Source organism: Mustela nivalis (assembly GCF_964662115.1).
Source record: "Mustela nivalis genome assembly, chromosome: 8".
Classification (NCBI taxonomy): Eukaryota; Metazoa; Chordata; class Mammalia; order Carnivora; family Mustelidae; genus Mustela; species Mustela nivalis.
In genome coordinates, this window is record NC_139027.1 from 50,039,446 (window position 1) to 50,061,017 (window position 21,572).

Consider the following 21,572-nt stretch of genomic DNA (forward strand, 5'->3'; position numbering starts at 1 on the left):
CTCAGATAGCCCCAGGCATTCTTTGGCCTGGGACAGTGTATCTCCATTTTCTGCCTCTGCCTTCACAAGGCTGACTTCTTCCTGTGTGTGTCTCTTACACATGCCGTTCTCCTCTCTTAAAAGGATATCAGTTATATTGGATTAAGGGCCTACCATACTTCAGTATGCTCTAAATTATATTTGCAATCACCCTATTTTCAAACAAGGAAACCTTCTAAAATACTGGGGATTAGGACTTTAACAAATTCTGGGGCACGCAATTCCCCTTCCATTTAAAGGTCCCAGAATCCTATGCACTTTCCAGTCAAGATTTCTTTTAACCCTCTTTTTTCCCCTGATGATAGCAAATCTCCTTCCTCCATATCTTGCATCAAATGGATCATCACTGCAATTTAGGGGAAATGGAAGGTACCAGAAAAAATCTGATAACCAAGTTATTAGATAATCAACCTTAAATATTTAACCATTACGAATAAGGTTGCATTTTTTTTCCCTCCAGCAAACATATGTAAGCTTCTTTCCTATCTGCTCCCTAGTTTTCCATCTCTTCTAAATTCAAGACTATACTCTAGATTAGTACTCAAAGTATGGTCCAAAGATCGCTGGCCATCACAGACATTCTCTCAGGAAATCTTCGTGCAGCTCCATCTACACAAGGCCAGATTTTTTTTCACATACTTCAATTTATCCCAGCAGACTAAATGCACAAACAGATATAAGACTCCCAACTGTGACAGTTAATTTTTTTTTAAGATTTTATTTACTCATTTGACAGACAGAGATCACAAGTAGGCAGAAAGGCAGGCAGGGAGAGGGGGGTAAGCAGGCTCCCTGCTGAGCAGAGAGCCCGATGCGGGACTCGATCCCAGAACCCTGGGATCATGACCTGAGCCGAAGGCAGAGGCTTTAACCCACTGAGCCACCCAGGTACCCCTGTGATGGTTAATTTTATGTGTCAACTTGGCTAAACCACCAGATGACCAGATATTTGGTTAAACATTATTCTGTATGTCTCTATGTCTAACATTTGTCTACAGACTGAGTAAAGCAGATTACTCTTTCTACTGTGGGCAAGCTTCATCCAATCCATTAAAGGCCTGAATGGAACAAAAGGCTGAGCAAAACAGAATTCACTCTCTCTGCCTGATGGTCTTAAGGCTGGTCTTCTCCTGCCTTTAGATTTGGGTTCAGAATAGAACTTACACCATCAGTTCTCCTGGTTCTCAGGCCTTTGGATTCAGATTACGACTATACTATCACCTCTCCTCAGTCTCCAGGTTGCAGATCTGAGAATTCTCAGCCATCACAAGAGCAAATTCCTTATTTTATGTGTGTGTGTATATACATGTATGTATGTATGTCTCCTACCAGTTTTGTTTTTCTAGAGAATCCTGTCTAATACATCATCTTTCATTACGCCTGTCATTAAAGAGATACACAAAAATGTAAAACAATGTCACTCTTTCAACTAATTTTTTTGTCTTGGAAAATAGTTATTTTTCAGGGCACATGGGTGCCTCAGTGGGTTAAGCCTCTGCCTTCGGCTCACGTCATGACCTCACAGTCCAGGGATTGAGCCCCACATCGGGCTCTCTGCTCAGCGGAGATAAATAAATAAAATTTATTTAAATAAGTAAATAATCTTAAAAAAATAAAAAGTTATTTCTCATTTTTAAAATATATTATTTATGCTAATATATAATGGGTTTATTATTTTTAAAATATTTTTAAATGTTTTAATTTCTAGTAAACTAAATATCAATATAGATAATCCTTATGAACAAAAGATGCTTAAAATACTTACAAAAAATGTAAAGGAGTCCTGAGATAAAAAAGAAACTGAATTAGCTAGTCTACATAATTAAAATTGTTAAAGATCTATTAGAAAAATGAATATTAAAGTAATTCACCTCTTACTATTCTTTTCTTAATTTTTTATTTATTTTCAGCATAACAGTATTCATTATTTTTGCACCACACCCAGTGCTCCATGCAATCCGTGCCCTCTATAATAACTACCACCTGGTACCCCAACCTCCCACCCGCCACCCCTTCAAAACCCTCAGATTGTTTTTCAGAGTCCATAGACTCTCATGGTTCACCTCCCCTTCCAATTTCCCCCAACACCCTTCTCCTCTCTAAATCCCCTCTTACTATTCTTAACAGCTAAATCAGAATTTCTCCTGCTGCTTATGAAGAGAAAAATAGTTTGCTAGTTACACAAGACACACCTGATCAGCCTTAGGCCTCCACCGAACTGTTTTTTCCACAGAGACCACAGTAGTATTAGGAATCTGTGTCCTACTATTGCCTTGATATAGTGGCTGTTGCCATACATGACAGGTCAATGGAACAACCTGAAAATCAAAAGCAGATTTAAATAGAGTAGTGACACAATCATTGTTATTAGATAATAATAAAATCTAAACTTTAGCTTGTACTTCTCAGCTTCTAAAGCATTTTCAAATGTGTGTGAGTGTGTGTGTGTGTGTGTATATATATGACACTTCAACTCCACAACCATTGTCCAAATTACTACCTTAACTTAAAAATAAAGAACAGGAGCACCTGGGTGACTCAGTTGGTTACCGACTCTTCATTTCACTTCAGGTCATGACCTCGGGGTCCAGTGTCAGGCTCTATGCTGAGCACAAAGTCTACTTGCAATTCTTTCCCTCTCTCTCTTTGCCCCTCCCCGCTGCCCTGCATGCATGCTCACACACGCTCTCTTTCTCTCTCTCTCCAAAATAAATAAACAAATCCTTAAAAAGATAAAAATTTTAAAACAGTCTTAAGGTTATCCAGTTAGAACTCAACATACTTTCCAATAAACCAGGGCAGTTCTTTAACCTCCTTTACCCCTAGAAGTAAAAGAAGCAAGCAGAAACAAGCAAGTTACTAACTTTAAAATCTTACTATTTGAGACATCTAAGAAATGAACCCTAACAATAGGGACTAAAATCAACTCATGGTGGAGACCGTGGGAACAAACATCAGGCTATTTTGTGAGATCAGGGGTTAGAGCAGGGGTCCCTCAACTGTGAAAGGAAGCAGTAAAAGCTGTGACTACAGCTCAAGGCTGAAGCAATGCAAATGGAAGAGATCCAAGGCAATCAAACAAAAATGAGCTAGGTCAAGTCACCCACTGGTTCAGAGACTGATTTCTGAGATTTTCTCCAATATCCCTGGAAAATAAAAACCCGAAGCTTCAATATAAGACCTCTTCTTTAAAAAGCAGCCACAAGAGGCAAAGTAAAGACAATCACAAAAACACCAGGTAGTGAAGGGTACACCAAAAGAGAAAACAACAACAACAAAAAAAAAACACTCCTGCTAATAAAAATGCAATTGCAAGCTATACTTTCAAAACACTTTAAAATGAGTATCTCAGATCCTCAAAGATATAAACACACAATGTCCATGAAAAGGGAAGAAGTTATAAAAGTAAAATAGGCAGTTATAAGCCAAGAAAAGATGAATACTAAAAATTATTAAGAACCACAAATGTGAAAGAGCCTCTGAAGGAAATCCAAGGTCATCAGATTTTTTCCAGACTTAAAACATTGTTACTACACTCAAAGAACACTTTTACAGAGAGAACTTATAACAATGTATTTTTGGTTACAGAAAGGCCAGCTTGTTTAAAATCTATTCAATAACTAAAGAGATTTCTAAGATATCAATTCTTCCAAGAGGTTTTTCTCTAAAGGTAGAGTACCATGGATCACACCCATCTTGCTTCAATGGCAATGTTTCAGGGACAAAGAATAAAAAATAAAGAAAACTGTTTTGCAAATGCAGACTGGACATTTGAAATACCTAAATATGTAACAATACAACCAAAGTTCTAGCACAGTCTTCTTTGAGCCCTCCAGGAAAGAATCCCAACATAAATGTTTAAAATGGCTAGTCACTGCAGCTAAATAATGCTTGCTGTAGACCATGGGGTCTTGCCTTTGAAAAGAGTTGCTTCATAACAGCTTATAAAAAGAGAGTTCAATTCTTTAGGATATTAGTAATGATACAATATTAAGAAACTAGCACTTTGAGAACTAACCTAATGTATGAGAAAACAACCATTCCCCCCTTATCAGTTTAAAGAAAACCTAAAAATTAAATGCTAAAAGTTCTTATTAGAAAATCCATTCCCGGGCGCCCGGGTGCCTCGGTGGGTTAAGGCCTCTGCCTTCCGCTCAGGTCATGATCCCAGGGTCCTGGGATAGAGCATTGTGCTCTCTGCTCAGCAGGGAGCCTGCTTCCCCATCTCTCTCTGCCTGCCTCTCTGCCTACTTGTGATCTGTCAAATAAAAAATATTAAAAAAAAAAAAGAAAATCCATTCCCCAGAACTTCCTATTTTTATCACCTGTTTAGACATCATCAAGAAAACTAATTAATACATTCCCATATGATTGATCAACTTTCCCACTACTGCCTCTGTCTATAGCCCAAATATTTGAAGGATTCTTAAGATGAATGCTTCAAAGCTAAGCAGGTGTCATCAACTCTTCATCTGAGATTAAATGTGGGTTTTTTGGGCATAAATTAACAGCTTAAAAGAGCCCTTCCCTGAATAGTTTTTTAATATTAAAGGTTAGTAGTCTTCCAAATATATGCTGCCTATGAGATCTAAGGACACATATACGCTGAAAGTGAAAGGATGGAAAAGGATATTCCATGCAAATAGTAACCAAAAGAGCAAAGGAGTAGCTATACCAAATTCAAATGAAACAGATTTTAAATAAAAAACTGTTACGAGACAAAGGACGCTATAAAACCATAAAAGGGTCAAATCACCAAGATGATACAACAATTACAAATATTTGTGGACCCAGTCTTAGAGCTCCCAAACCAATAAGGCAAATTTTTAAAAACTTGAAGGGGAAATATAAGCAACACAGTATATTAAAAGACTTCAATACCTCACTTTCAATAATGGATAAAACCACCATATGGAAGAACAATATGTAAATAAAGTGAACAACACTATAGACCAACTAGACCTAACACATATACAGAAAACTCCACCTAAAAACAGCAGAATATGCTTTTTTTTTAAAAGATTTTATTTATTTGACACAGAGAGAGACAGCAAGAAAGGGAACACAAGGAGTGGGAGAGGGAGAAGCAGGCTTCCTGCTAAGCAGGGAACCTGATGGGGGGCTCAATCCCAGGACTCTGGAATCATGACCAGAGTGGAAGGCAAACACTTAAAGACTGAGCCACCCAGCGCCCACCCCCACCCCCGCCGCCAGAATATACATTTTTTTCAAGTACATATGGAACATTCTTTAGGATAGAACATTTTAGGCCACAAAAGTCTTAACAAACTAAAGAAGCCTGAAATACAATGTCTTTTCCAATCACAATGGAATGAAACTAGAAATCAATGGCACAGAAAAAACTGGAAATTTCCACAAACGTATGGAAATTAAACACAATATGCTTTAAAAAAAATAAACAATAAATCAAATAAGAAGTCACAAGGGAAAAACAAAAACAAAAACAACTTTGACACAAATGAATATGAAGACACAAAATACCAAAACTTAAGGGATTCAGCAAAAGCAGTGCTAAAGGGAAATTTACCACTGTAAAGGCATACATTAAAAAGAAAAAGAAAAAAAAAAAGCAGAAGATAGTCTAAGATAGCAGAGGACTAGTTTCTTCTGGTCCCAGGAATTCATCTAGATAGCTATCATATCATTCTGAACACCTACAAACTCAACCAGAGATGTAAAAAAAGAATAATATCCTACAAATCGAAAAGCATACACTTTCTACGAGACAGAATGACAAGACAGAAAAACTCACCTCAAAAAAGAGAACAAGAGGCAGTACTTATTGCCAGGGATCTAATCCGTACAGAGGTAAGTAAGAAGTCAGAACTGGAGTTCAGAATAACAATTATAAACATATTAAAAGAATCACTTTCTGGAGAGACAAAAGAACTAAAATCTAATCAAGTCAAAATAAAAAAGGTTACTAATGAGAGGCAATAAAAATTGAAGACTCTAGGATAAATGAGGCAAAGAAAGAATTAGTGATATAGAAGACGAAATGACAGAGAAGAAAGAGAGATAAACTACTGGATCATGAAGGTAGAATTCAAGAGATAAATGATACCATAAAGCAAAACAATATTGAAATGATTGGGATCCCAGAAAAGGAAAGGGGGGCCCCTAACCGGGGGAAGAAAACAGGCATTCAAGTCCAGGAGGCACAGAGAACCCCCTCAAAATCAATAAAAATAGTTCAACAACTTGACAGTTGAATAGTGAAACATGCAAATCTCAGAGACAAAGAGAAAATCCTGAAAGCAGCTTGGGACAATCAGTCCATAACCTACAAGGGTAGAAACATTAGACTGGCAGCAGACCTATCCACAGAGACTTGCCAGACCAGAAAGGACTGGCATGATATATTCAGGGTGCTAAATGAGAAAAATATACAGCCAAGAGTACTTTATCCAGCTAGAAGTCATTCAAAATAGAAGAAGAGATAAAAAGCTTCCAGGACTAAGGGCGCTTGGGTGACTCAGTGGGTTACAGTCTCTATCTTCGGCTCAGATCATTATCCCAGGGTCCTGGGATCAAGCCCCCATCAGGCTCTCTACTCAGCAGGGAGCCTGCTTTCCCCTCTCTCTCTCTCTCTCTGCCTGCCTCTCTGCCTACTTTTGAACTCTGCCAAATAAATAAAATCTTAAAAAAAAAAAAAAGAAAAAAAAAGCTTCCAGGACTAAAAGAATTTGTGTGGGAATGCAAGCTGGTCCAGCCACTCTGGAAAACAGTAAACAGGTTCCTCAAAAAGTTGAAAACAGAGCTCCCCTACAGCCCAGCAAATCCACTACTATACCAAACTACAATAACCAAACTATGGAAAGAGCCCAGATGTCCATCAACAGATGAATGAATAAAGAAGATGTGGTATACATACATACACACACACACACACACACACACACACACACACACACAAATGGAATATTACTCAGCCATCAAAAAAATGAAATCTTGCCATTTGCAACGTGTATGGAACTAGAGAATATTATGCTAAGCAAAATAAATCAGTAACAGAAGGACAATTATCATATGATCTCACTCCTATATGGAATTTAAGAAACAAAACAGAGGATCATAGGGAAAGAGAGGAAAAAATAAAACAAGACGAAACCAGAGTTGGAGACAAACTGTATGAGACTCTTAATCATGGGAATCAAACTGAGAGTTGTTGGAAGGGGTTAGGGATGGAGGGATGGGGTAACAGGGTGATGGACATTAAGGAGGGCACATGATATAATGAGCACTGGGTATTATATAAGACTGATGAATCACAGATCTGTACCTCTGAAACCAATAATCCATTGTATGTTAATTTAAAAATAAATAAAAATAAAAGGGGAAAAAAAAAAGAAAAAATTTAAGCCTGAAATAAACCAAACAGAAGATCAGAAGATCTGTTGATCACAATCTGGTTTTACAGGAAATATTAAGGGAAGTTCTTCGGGTTGAAAGCAAGTGACAACCAGCGAGTAATTCAAATTTATGGAACACAACAAAAAGGCAATCAAAGCAATTTTGTAGGCAACTGCGAAAGATAGTATAATTGTGTATTTATTCTCCCTTCTTCCTTTCACTGATTTAAAAAGGAACTGTAGGGGTACCTGAGAGGCTCAATTAGTTGGGCATCTGCCTTCGGCTCAGGTCATGATCTCAATGTCATGTTCCCTGCTCAGCAGGGAATCTACTTCTCCCTCTCCTTCCAATCCTTCCAATCCTCCTCCCTACTTGTGCTCTCTCAGTCTCAAACAAATAAATAAAATCTTTTAAAAAATAAAATAAAAAGCTACTGTATGAAACAAAATGTATCTAACCATATTGCTGGGCTATAACACAGAAATATATTTGATAATGATACCACAAAGGAGATAACAGGAATAGAGTCGCAATGGAGTAAGGAAATAACACCACATAATAAGAACTCAAAAGAAGGGAAGAAATGAGCACAAAAAAGGGAAAATAAGAAAGTTAGTATATCAATCTCTACAAATATATAGTTGTTATTCTCCCTCCTGCCAGAATCTTCAAAAAAAACTAAGATTTATGAAGTTCTAAATATAACAATATATTGCTGTGTATGTAACACATACAGACCTATGCCTCACAGTAATAGCATTAAAAAGGGGATAGAGAATGAACATATCTGGGGATACAGTTTCTAAATGTCATTGGAACTAAGTCCTAATGAATCTGAAGCAGATTCTGATAAGTTAATATGAAAGTAAGCCCTAAAAATAACTCAAGAATAATAATTTTAAAAATCAGAATAAGAGAAAATTATCTACTTAATACAAAAGGTGGCAATATAAGGAGGACTAAAGGATCAAAACAGACAGGAGACATATTTAAAAGTTAAACAGGGGCGCCTAGGTGGCTCAGTGGGTTAAGCCACTGCCTTCGGCTCAGGTCATGATCTCAGGGTCCTGGGATCGAGTCCCACATCGGGCTCTCTGCTCGGCAGGGAGCCTGCTTCCTCCTCTTTCTCTCTGCCTGCCTCTCTGCTTCCTTGTGATCTATCTCTGTCAAATAAATAAATAAAATCTTAAAAAAAAAAAAAAGTTAAACAGAAATAAATCCAAACATGTGAGTGAACTAAATAATCCAATCAGAGGCATATGTTGTGTTAGACTGCATGAAAAAGAAGATTCAACTGTATGCTGTCTATAGGAGACACACTTTAGGCCCAAAAAGACAAACAGGTTGAAAATTAAAGGACAGATTAAAAAGACTTACTTGCAAACAATCAAAAAAGAGGTAAAGTAGCTATAGTAATTATCAAGATGAAACATAGCAAAACATAATAAAATGCCTAAGAATAAATTTAACCAAGGAGGTAAAAGACTTGGTACTCTGAAAACTATAAAACACCAATGGAAGAAATTAAAGACAACACAAATGAAAGATATTCTATGCTCATGGATTAGAAGAACCAGTATTGTTAAAATGTCCATACTACCCAAAGCAATCTACAGATTTAACGCAATCCCTATCAAAATACAACTAATGCTTCTCATAGAAATAGAACAAATAATCCTAAAATTTGTATGGAACCACAAAAGACCCTAAATAGCCAAAGTAATCTTGAAAAAGAAAAACAAAACTGAAGGTATCACAAACCCATAGATTTCAAGATATACTGCAAAGCTACAATAATCAAAACAGTATGGTACTGGCACCAAAAACAAAACAAAACAAAAACAATACACAGATCAATGGAACAAAATAGAGAGCCCAGAAATAATATAATATTAATAATAAATACAAACTGATTATATGATCAGTTAATGTTTGACAAAGGAAGCAAGAATATGCATTGGGAAAAAGACAGTCTCTTCAACAGATGGGGCTGGGAAAACTGGACAGCTGTAAGGGCCTAGTTAGCCAGAGGGAGCCATTTGGTTGTAAACTTAGATTGACCCTGCCCCATACTTGCAAAGCCCAGATACAAGGGTGGGCCAGGCCAGGTGGAGACATCCAATCAGTAGGGCACCCATATATTTACTATGGTAAGTTGAAATTCAACTGGCCACCCGTATTGCCGACCTAGCATGACTGTGCAGTATTCCCTGTGTATTGCAATCTCATTGGCCACCTGTGTATAAGCCAGACTCAACCACCTCTATAAAAGTTAGTCTGTGAGGCTGGGAAGGGTCGTCACCTCTTTGTAAGAGACGGCCCTGATCAGTCCTGACCGGTCAGTTTGATTCTCGATGCTTGGCTCGAAATAAATCTTTGCTTGACTTTTGCTTTATATTAGTCTTGCTCCTTTGATTACGGACCCTAACACATGCAAAAGAATGAAACTCAACCACTTTCTTACACCTTACACAAACAGTGTATGAAACAGGGGAAGGGGATTAGGAGCATACTAATCATGATGAGCACTGAGTTATAGCTGTTGAATCATAATATTGTATACCTGAAACGATGTTCATCGTATTATATTGTATATATGAATATTACATTGTACACCTGAAATGAATACTGTATGTTAATTATACTGGAATTAAAATTTTAAAATATTTTTAAAAAACATATTAAAATAAACTACTCAAGATAAACAGGAACATTTCACAGTGATAACACAGTCAACCCACCAAGAATGCATTAACAATTAAAAATCCATATGCTACTAACATCAGAGCCCCCAGTAAAAACTGAGAGGAGAAACTGGAAGAAATGGAGGGAGAAATGGACAATTCAACAATAATTAGACTTCAATACTCCATTTTCAAAGAAACAGATATTCTATGAATGATTTTTGGACATTATAAAAACAGAGCAAGGGACGCCTGGGTGGCTCAGTTGGTTGGACGACTGCCTTCGGCTCAGGTTATGATCCCAGAGTCCCGGGATCGAGTCCCGCATCAGGCTCCCAGCTCCATGGGGAGTCTGCTTCTCCCTCTGACCTTCTCCTCACTCATGCTCTTTCTCACTGTCTCTCTCTCAAATAAATAAATAAAATCTAAAAAAAAAAAAAAAAAACACAGAGCAAGTCAATTACTTTCCTATATGCCAGCAATGAACAACTGGAATCTGAAATTTAAAAAACAATACCATTGACATTAGCACCCCCAAATTAAAATACTCAGGTATAAATGTAACCAAATATGTGCAAAATCTATATGAGGCAAACTGTTAAGACTGATGAAAGAAATCAAAGAGGAACTAATTACCACGTCCACGGTTTGGAAGACTCAATACTGTCAATATGTCAATTCCTCCCAACATGATGTATAGACTCAACACAATTCCAATCACAATCAAAATTCTAAGCAAATTATGTTGTGGGTATTGACAAAGTAATTTTAGAGTTCATAAGGAAGACCCAGAACAGCTCTCACAAAATTAAAGACAAAGTGGGAGACCTGATACTATCTGACTTCATGACTCAATATAAAGCTATAGCAATCAAGACGGGGTAGTATTGGCAAAAGAACACAAAAATAGATCACGGTAACATAACAAAGCCCATAAATAGACCCAGATAAATATAGTCAACTCATCTTTGACACAGGGACAAAAGGCAATGTAATGAAGCAAAGAGAGTCTTTTAAACAAATGGTGCTGAAACAACTAGACATCCGCAAGCAAAAAAAAGAATCTAGACACTACTTTGACATGCTTCAGAAAATTTAACTAAAAATCAATCATAGATGTAAATGCAAACTGGGAAATTATAAAAACTGTAAAACTCGTAGATGATAATATAGAAGAAAACCTAGATGACTTTGGATACGATGATGAATTTTTAGGTACAACACCAAACCACAATCCTTGAAAGAAATCAGACTCATTACAATTAAAAACTTTTGTTCTGTGAAAGACAATGTCAAAAGAATGAAAAGAGAAGCCATAGACTGGGAAACAATATTGTTAAAAGACATATCTGATAAAGAACTATAAACCAAAATACATAGCCCTTAAAATTCAATGATACAAAAACAAACAACCCAATTAGAAAATGGTCGATAGATGTGAACAAGAGATATACATCTGGAAAACAAGAACATGAGAAGATGCTCCACATCGTATTATCATTAGGGAATTGCAAATTAAAACAATGAGATCATCACTACACACCTACTAGAATGTTCAAAATCCCAAACGCTGGCAACACCAAATGCTGCTCAGAGTACAGAGTAACAGGAACTCTCATTCATTACTGAATGATGATGGGAATGCAAAATGGTACAGTCACTTTGGAAGACAGTTTGACAGTGTCTTACAAAACTAAACATACTCTTGGCATACAATCTAGCATTTCCTTAAACCAAAGCCTAATCCAGCGCAAGGCCTTACTTAACCCTTCAATTGTATGAAGGCTGAAAGTGGTGAGGATGCTGCACAAAAGTGAGACTAGCAGAGGATGGCTCATGAGATTAAAGGGAAAAAGCCATCTCCATAACAAAAGTGTAAGATGAAGCAGCAAGTTCTAATGCAGAAGGTGCAGCAAATTATCCAGAAAACCTAGCTAAGATAATTAATGAAGGTAGCCACACTAAACAGCAGATTTTCAATGTAGACAAAACAGCTTTATGTTGGAAAAAGATGCTGTCTAGGACTCTCATGGCTAGAAAGAAGTCAACACCTGGCTTCAAAGCTTTAAAAGACAGGCTGACTTATTAGGGACTAATGCAGCTGTCGACTTCAAGTTGAAACTGATGCTCATTCATCATTTTGAAAATCCTAGAGCCTTCAAGAATTACGCTAAATCTACTCTGCCTGGACTCTTTAAGTGGAAATACAAAGCCTGGATGATAGTACATCTGTTTACAACATGGTTTAATAAATATTTGAAGCCCGCTGTTGACACCTACTGCTCAGCAAAAAATAAAACATTACCACTCACTGACATTGCACGTGCTCACCCAAGACCCTTAATGAAGATCTACAGTAAGACTAACGCTGTTTTCATGCCTACTAGCACAACGTGCACGTTCAAGGAATCATTTGGACCTTCAAGTCTTATTATTAAAGAATGTCATAGACAGAGATTCCTCTGATGGATCTGAGAAAACTAAATTGAAAACCTTCTAGAAAGGATTTATCTTTCTAGATGATATTAAGAACATTCATAATTCATGGGAAGAGGTCAAATTATCAACTTTAACAGGAGTCCGAAAGAAGCTGATTCCAGGGACGCCTGGGTGGCTCAGTTGGTTAAGCAGCTGCCTTCGGCTCAGGTCATGATCCCAGTGTCCTGGGATTGAGTCCCACATCGGGCTCCTTGCTCAGCAGGGAACCTGCTTCTCCCTCTGCCTTTGCCTGCCATTCTGTCTGCCTGTGCTCGCTCTCTCCCCCTCTCTCTCTCTGATAAATAAATAAAATCTTTAAAAAAAAAAAAAAAAAGAAGCTGATTCCAACCCTCATGCATGACTGTGACAGTTTAAGACCAGTGGAAGAAGTAACTGCAGATGTGATGTAAATAGCGAAAGAACCAGAATTAGAAGTAGAGCCTTAAGATATGACCAAATTGCTACAATCTCATGATAAAACTATAATGGATAAGGAGTTGATTCTTATGCACAGGAAAAGAAAATTCTTGAGATGGAATCTACTCTTTGTGAAGATGCTGTGAAGACTGTTGGAATGACAACAAAGGACTTAAAAGTATTACTTAACCTTGTAATGGCAAGGGTTTGAGAGGCAGTGGCAGGGTTTGAGAGGACTGACTTCGGTTTTATGAAGAACTTCTAGTGGTTCAGTTGGTTAAACACTCAACTCTTGATTTAGGCTCTAAAGGTCATGAGATCGAACTCCACATTGGGCTCTGCACTCAGCAGGCAATCTACTTGAGGTTCCCTCTCCCACTTTCCTTCTGCCCCTCCCCTCCTCTTCTCTCTTTCCCCCTCTCCCAAAATAAATAAATAAGTCTTTAAAAAAAAAATCTACTGTGGGTAAAATGCTTCAAATAGCATCACATGCTACAGAAAAATCATTCATGAAACCAGCAATCAATGTCACAAACTTCACTGTCTTATTTTAAGAAATGGCCACACCCATACCAGCCTTCAGCAGCTACCACCCCTGATCAGTCAGCAGTTACCAACATCATGGCAAGACTCTCTACCACAAAGATTACAACTTTCTAGAAGTTCAGATGATGGTCAGCATTTTTTTGCAATAAGGTATTTAATTAAGGTATACACATTGTTGGTTTACACATAATGCTATTGCACACATAACAGACTACATTATAATGTAAACATAACTTTTATGTGCACTTAGCAAACAAAAAATTCTTTTCACTTGCTTTATTACAATATTCACTTTTTTGTAATGGTCTGGAACCAAATCTGCAATATCTCCAAGGTATGCTTGGAGCCTGCTCAGTTTTTCTGCTCAAATTTTCTGGGAATCTTAACAACGGTGTCTGTTACAAAAATAACAAAAACAAGAGTCCTGGTCCAGCATGCAACAAGTTAGGAAGTTATCACTCCCATAACTACAACAAGGACAACAACAATAAGGCTGAACAAATTGAAAACCAACAACTCTTCTTACATCCATTAGAGAAATAAAATAAAAGGCAACCACAGTCCCAAAGACTGGGGAAACAGACAAGCAGATACAGAGAATTACTGTTTACTGGAGCAAAATCCAAGGAGCAGATGCCACGATGGCAACCAGTACTACAGCAGGAAAACCTAAACTGCAATTGACAACTTGCTAGAAGCTCAGGGTAAACAACCCTGAGATTTAAAAAAAAAAAAAAAAAAAAAAAAAAAGGAATATCAGTCTTAAAGGGGCCACCACACCTATGAGTTTTACGTCCAGGATCTGCACCACATTCCTACAGATGAGAGAAAAATCTTCCGCTTCTGGCAGGGGGAGGGGAAAAGTAGCCATTTTGAAATATACCTGAGCATTCTGTTCCTAGTAAAACCTGCCCTCAAAAGAAACTATTTTACCAGAGCTTAACCCACTTGGGCTTTACCAGAGACTAAGAGACCTAGAGGAAGGTAAATAACCAACTCTAGCTTGCTCTGGCCTTCAACATGAGCATAAAAAAATATCCCAACTCCAGCCCCCTTTTAGCCTTTCTGTCTCACTTAAGAGAAGACAATGAAAACCCCAGAGAAAATCACAACCCAGGGGAAAGACTAACACCTAATAATAGTAGTAGAGAACACTCCCCCTGCTCCCCCACCCCACCACCACCTCGCCCCCCACAACACACACACCATCCTGCATCAATAGGGCTCCTGATAATCATAGGGGAATATAACTAAAAGTACATCTCAGACCTTATTTAAGAATAAATCCTTAGAGAAACCGGAAGACAAAAACAAGGTCACCAGAGGAAATTTTAGCCCCTGGCATAAAGCTACAGCAAATAGTAAATACAATCTTACCTCTAGCCAGATAAATACAAAACTTCACACTAAAGGCCTATTTGCTTCAGTTCCTTTCATATCACATTCATTTAATAAATATCTGACTTTGAACTAAAAGTTAAAAGGCATACTAAAAGACAGAAACAGTTTGATGGGACAGAGCAAGCTTCAGAATCAGACTCAGATATGGCAGAAATGTTAAAATTTCAGTTTGGAAAGATAAAGTAGTTCTGGAGATGGATGATGGTGGTGGTTACACAATAAACATGTAATGCTACTTAAAAATGGTTAAAATGATAAATTTTATGTATATTTTGCCACAATAAAAAAAAGTCAAGGAGAAAAAAAGAAATGAGCTATCAAACTGTAAAAAGACATGGAAGAAACTTAAATGCATATTGCTAAGTGAAAGAAGTCATTCTGAAAAGGCTAACTACATGATTTTCTGGAAAAGGCAAAAACTATGGAGACAGTAAAAATATCAGTGGTTACCAGGGTTTCAGAGGAAGGGAGAGAAGGGTGACTCGGTATAGCACAGGGGATTTTTAGATCAGTGAAACGGTCATGTAAGATCCTGTAATAGTGGATACATGGCATTATACATTTGTCCGGCTCTCTGCTGAGCAGGGAGCCTGCTTCCCCCTCTCTTTCTGCCTGCCTCTCTGCCTACTTGTGTCTGTTAAATAAATTAAAAAAAAAACTTTTTTTAAAAACCCACAGAATATACCAAGAGTGAACCCTAACATAAACTATGGACTTTAATTAAAAATAATATATCAGTACTGATTTACTAACTGTAACAAATGTGACAGACTAGTGCAAGATGTTAATAACAGGAAAATGGGGGGGATATATGGGAATTCTGTACTTTCTGCTTAGTTTTTCTATCAAAAAAAAAAAAAGAACAACTGCTCCCAAGAAGTCTACTTTAAAAAAAGGATAGCCACCTTGACAAAGACCAACATGGGAAAAAAAGATGTGAATGCCACCATAAACACAACAGATGTACAAATATAATAGAACATTTCCCTCCAGAGCTGCAGAATACACATTCCTCTCCAGCCCCCATGGAACATTCTCCAGGACAGACCATATGTTGGGCCATAAAACAAGCTTCAAAATTTTTAAATAATTGAAAACATGGGCACCTGGGTGGCTCAGTCAGTTGGTTGTCTGCTTTCAACTCAGGTTGTGATCCCAGAGCCCTGGGATCAAGTCCCATGTCAGGCTCCCTACTCAGGGGGAAGCCTGCTCCTCCCTCCCCCACTCCCCCTGCTTGTGTTCCCTCTCTCTCTCTCTCTGTCTCTGTCAAATAAATAAAAATCTTAAAAAAAAAAAAAGAAAAGAAAAGAAAACATGAAAAGTTTATTCCTCGAATAAAATGGAATAAAGGCAGAAATTGGTAACAAAAGCAAATTGAATAAATCTACAAATGGGTGGAAATTAAGCAACAGACTCTTAAATAACCAATGGGTAAAAAAAAAGAACTCATAAAGAGAATTTTCAAATATTTTGAGATGAGAACAAAAATACTACATACCAAAATTATGCATTGCAGCTAAAGCAGTGCTGAGAGGGAAATTTATAGCTACAAAAGTGTACATTACAAATAGAACAAAGATCTCAATCAACAGCCTGCCCACGCACCTTTAACTAAAAAAGAAACCCAAAACCCAAAGCAAACAGAAGGAAGAAAATAAAACTAAATAGAAATAAATGAAATAGGGAAGCTTGGGTGGCTAGGTAGTTAAGTATCTGGCTTTGGCTCAGGTCATGGTCTGCAGGGTCCTGGAATCAAATCCCACATGGGGCTCTTTTTGTAGCAGGGAACCTGCTTCTCCCTCTGCCTGCCGTTCCCCCTGCTTGTGCATGCTCTCTCTAAATAAATAAATAAAAATCTTAGGGAAGGAAGAAAGGAAGGAAGGATGGAAAGAAAGAAAGAAATGAAATAGAGAATAGTGAAAAATAAATGAAACCAAAAGTTAGGTCTTTGAAATAGTCCCCAAATTAAAAATCCTTTAGCCAGACTCGCCAAGAAAAAAAGACGGTACTCCCATTACTTAAAATCAGAAATTAAAGAGGGAACTTCATTACCAATCTTACAGAAATACAAATAATTATAAGGAGAGACAGTGAAAAACTACACGTTACAAAATTAGATAACTTGGAAGAAATGGACAAACACCTAGAAAACACAAATTACTGAAACTGATCCAAGAAGAAATAGAAAATCTGAAGAGACATATAGCAATGAAAGAGAGTCAATTAGTAATTAAAATACTTCCCCAAAAGAAAAGCCCAGACCTATGTGGTGTAATCTAGCTAACAGTCAAAAATTATTAGTGCCAATCCTTAACAAACAGAAAGGACACTTTTAACTCATTTTATGAAGCCAGTCTTACCTGGATACTAAGCCAGACAAAAACATCACAAAAAACTACAGACTGTTACCTTGGGACTACAGATGCAAAAATTCTTTTAAAAAATACTAGTAAATTGTGTGTGTATGTGTACATATTCCTGTACCCTATAACATATATTTAGGTACCATGATGAAGTAAAGCATGCATCCCCAGAATGCATGCTTGGCTTAACAATCTAATATTAATAAACCAAATAATAAAATAATTTGACAAAATCTAACACCTTTTCATGGTAAACAATACTCCATCAACTAGGAATAGATAGAAATTTCATCAATCTGATAAGGTAAGCTATGAAAAACCAAAAACTAACATCCTACTTTCAGTGAAAAAATTGGATACTTTCCCCCTAAGGTCAGGAATAAGAGAAGTACATCCATTTTTACTAAATCTATTCAACATTATACTTGAAATTCTATCCAAGGAAATTAGACAAGAAAAAAATAAAAAGCACTCAAATTGGAAAAGAATCATCAAACTATATGTATTCACATTTGACATGGTCTTATATACAGAAAATTCTACAAACTCCACTAACAATCTATTAGGATTAATAAACGAGTTCAGCAAAATTGCAGGAGACAAAATGAATGTACAAAAACCAACTGTCCTTTTATACACTTGCAATGAACAATCCAAACATGAAATTAAAAAATAAATTCTACTTACAATAGCACAAAAAGAATAAAAAACTTAGAATAATTTAAGGGAAAGTAAGTGTCAAATTTATACCTTATAAAGTACAAAACAATACTGAATGTGTCTGGAAAGATTTTAATAAATGAAAAGATATCCTATGTTCATGGATCAGAAAACCCAGTGTTGCTAAGATGGCAATTCTCCTAAACTGATCTATAGATTCAATGTAATTCCTATCAAAATATCAGCTGGCTTCTTTGTTGAAATTGTCAAACTGATCCTAAGATTCATAAAGAAGAGCAAGGCAACTAGAATAGCCAAAAAATTTTGAGAAAGAAGAACACAGCTGGAGGACTCACACATCCTCATTTCAAAACTTACTACACAAAGCAATGGTAATCAAAAAAGTGTACCATGGGGCACCTGGGTGGCTCAGTGGGTTAAGCCGCTGCCTTCGGCTCAGGTCATGATCTCAGGGTCCTGGGATCGAGTCCCGCATCGGGCTCTCTGCTCAGCAGGGAGCCTGCTTCCCTCTCTCTCTCTCTCTGCCTGCCTCTCCGACTACTTGTGATTTCTCTCTGTCAAATAAATAAATAAAATCTTTAAAAAAAAAAAAAAAAAGTGTACCATGACATAAAGCTGGACAGATGGATAATGGAATAGAATTGAGAGTCCAGAAATAAACCCATACATCAATGGACGACTGACCTTCAACAAGAGTGCTAAGACCATTCAATTGGAAAAAAGACTCTTCAACAAATGGTGGAGACAACTGAGTAGCAACATACAAAAAAAGTAGCATACATACATACAAACAACATACAAAAAAAGTAGCAATGTACAAAAATAACTCAAAAGTAATCAAAGATCTAAAATGTAAGAGCAAAAGCTATAAAACTCGTAAGAGAGAACATAGGGATAAATCTTTGACTTCTCATTCAGCAACTGTTTCTAAGATAGGATAAGCAACAACAACAACAAAAAGATAAATCAGACTTCATCAAAAATAAAAACTTCTGTGCTTCAAAGAACACTATCAAGTATGTGAAAGACAACCTACAGACTGGGAGAAAATATTGCAAATCAGACACCTTATGTGGAAATTTTTACTTTACACTGTGGAAAATATGAAGACTTTATAAAGAATTCTTATAACTCAACAGCAAATAGACAAATGACTGAAATAAAGATGAGTAAAGGACCTGAATAGACGTTTCACCAAAGAAGATATACAAACAGCCAATAAGCACCAGAAAAGATGGTCAATATCATAAGCCATCAGAGAAATGCACAGCAAAACCACAATGAGATACCACCTCATATCCACCAGGATGGCTACAATCAAAAAGTCAGATAATGGGGCACCTGGGTGGCTCAGTGGGTTAAGCCGCTGCCTTCGGCTCAGGTCATGATCTCAGGGTCCTGGGATCGAGTCCCGCATTGGGCTCTCTGCTCAGCAGGGAGCCTGCTTCCTCCTCTCTCTCTCTGCCTGCCTCTCTGCCTACTTGTGATCTATCTCTGTCAAATAAATAAATAAAATCTTTAAAAAAAAAAAAAAGTCAGATAATTATGCAGCACCTGGGTCCCTCAGTTGGTTGAGCATCTGCCTTCAGCTCAGGTTATGATCTCAGGGTCTGGGATGGGATCCTGCAATTGGCTCTCTGCTCAGCAGGGAGTCTACTTCTCCCTCTCCTTCTGCCCCTCCCTCCACCCCGCTGGGATGCTCTCCCTCTGTCTCTCAAATAAATAAATAAAATCTTAAAAAAAAAAAAAAAAAAAAAAAGGCAGGGATGCCTGGGTGGCTCAGTTTGTTAAGTGTCTGCCTTCGGCTGAGGTCATGATCCCACAGCCCTGAGATGGAGTCCCATATATTATGGTCTATAAGCAGATAACTTACAACTTGGAATTCCCAATTCAGACTTCTGTTCTGATCTCCAAAACCAATCTTACAATCTCAACACTCATCTCAGCCAAACCCATCAACCCCTCCTTCCACTGTTCCCACCATGAACGTGGCCATACCTTGATGCTTGATGCAACCATTCATCGAGTTATCTAACACCCAGACTCTATCTAATCCATTATCAGTATAATAAAAATGTTTATAGAAATGTTATAAAATGTTTATAGAAACGTTATAAAAAATGTTTATAGAACCAAAATATTTTTTTCTTTTTTTTTTTTTAAAGGAAAAACGAGAATGAGCAGGGAGGAGGGGCAGAGGTGGGAAGAAGAGAGAAGCAGACTCCCTGCTCAGCAAGGATTCCCCCACCACCACCACACACACACAAAGGGCTCAATCCCAGGACCTGGAGATCATGACCTGGGCCAAAGGCAGACGCTTAAGTGACTGAGCCATCCAGGAACCCCTACTTCCTAAATATTTCTTCAATCAGTCTACTTTTTTCTATATCCACTAACACTTTACTGTTCCAAAATATTATCATCTTTTGCCTGGCAATGCTGCAATGGCTTAATAATTAGCATCCTTGACTTACTGCCACTTCTGACTCCATCCTGCTGTCAAAGCTGTCCTCTACTCTGCTACAAAGTGATCTTTCTGAAACTCAAATCTTTTTTTTTTTTTTAAGATTTTATTTATTTATTTGACAGAGAGACAGAAACAGTGAGAGAGGGAATACAAGCAGGGGGAGTGGGAGAGGGAGAAGCAGGCTTTCCACTGAGCAGGGAGCCTAATGTGGGGCTTGATCCCATGACCCTGGGATAATGACCTGAGGCAGGCACTTAACTAATGAGCCACCAGGCGCCCCTCTGAAACACGAATCTTACCACTGAAAATGTTTTAAACATTTTCCAAATTTAACAATTCCATTTAAACAATTCCAAAGCTCCAGAGATAAAGCCTTTATCCATATTAGCCTTTGGTTCCCTGGAAATGCCATGTTCTCTCCAACAGCACCTTTCCATGTGACTTTCCCTCAACTGGGAGGATTTTCTCTTCTCTGTGTCTAGTTAATTTTTGTCTTCAGATCTTAGCTTTATCAGAACTTCCTCAGGGAAGCTTTCCCCAGCTTCACTAACAAGGTCAAATCCCCTTATGGTATACTTTCAAAGTATATTAGCACATACCAGTTTTACTTATTTATGTGGCCAACTAAATTTTGTCTGCTTTTTCTTACCTGAACACTAGAAGGGCAGAGATTTTTAAAAAAATGTTTCGGTTCACCAAGATTCCTTTGCATCCAGCCGGACAATGTGAATGCCCATGGTGAATGCTCAATGAATTAAGCACCCACTGGAATACTTACCAAGAAAAACAATAACTATTACTCCTTAATGATCAACCGTCTATAGCATTAAGGTCCAAAAGAACTTTCTGTGATGATGGAACTATTCTATATTTGCACTGTCCAATAATGCCACTGGTCAAGTGTGGCTACTGGACACTTAAAACGTGGTTAGTACAACAAAGGCACTGAATTTTTAAACTTTATTTAATCTTAACGAAATACGATGTCAAGAGCCACGTGTGGATAGTGATGACTGTGTTGAACAGCACAGGTCTATTAAAAGTCTCTTCACTGTCTTTTCACTTGTACTTTGTTGTATTTTGTTCACTCTGCACAGTTTACATCTTGTCTATGGAACAGTC

At 37.5% G+C, this 21,572-nt stretch overlaps 1 protein-coding gene across 7 annotated transcripts in view; it reads right to left on the bottom strand.

Moving 5' to 3' along the window:
- ALMS1 (ALMS1 centrosome and basal body associated protein) overlaps positions 1–21,572 on the bottom strand; it is a 199,489-nt gene that overhangs the window by 176,648 nt on the left and 1,269 nt on the right. For 5 of the 7 annotated variants that reach the window (XM_082743952.1, XM_082743953.1, XM_082743951.1 and 2 more), the window contains exon 2: positions 2,232–2,357. The exons of the other annotated variants lie outside the window; for them this stretch is intronic. In XM_082743952.1, coding sequence (XP_082600078.1) covers positions 2,232–2,357 — 126 coding nt within the window. The remainder of the gene's footprint in view (positions 1–2,231; positions 2,358–21,572) is intronic. 7 annotated transcript variants of the gene reach the window in all.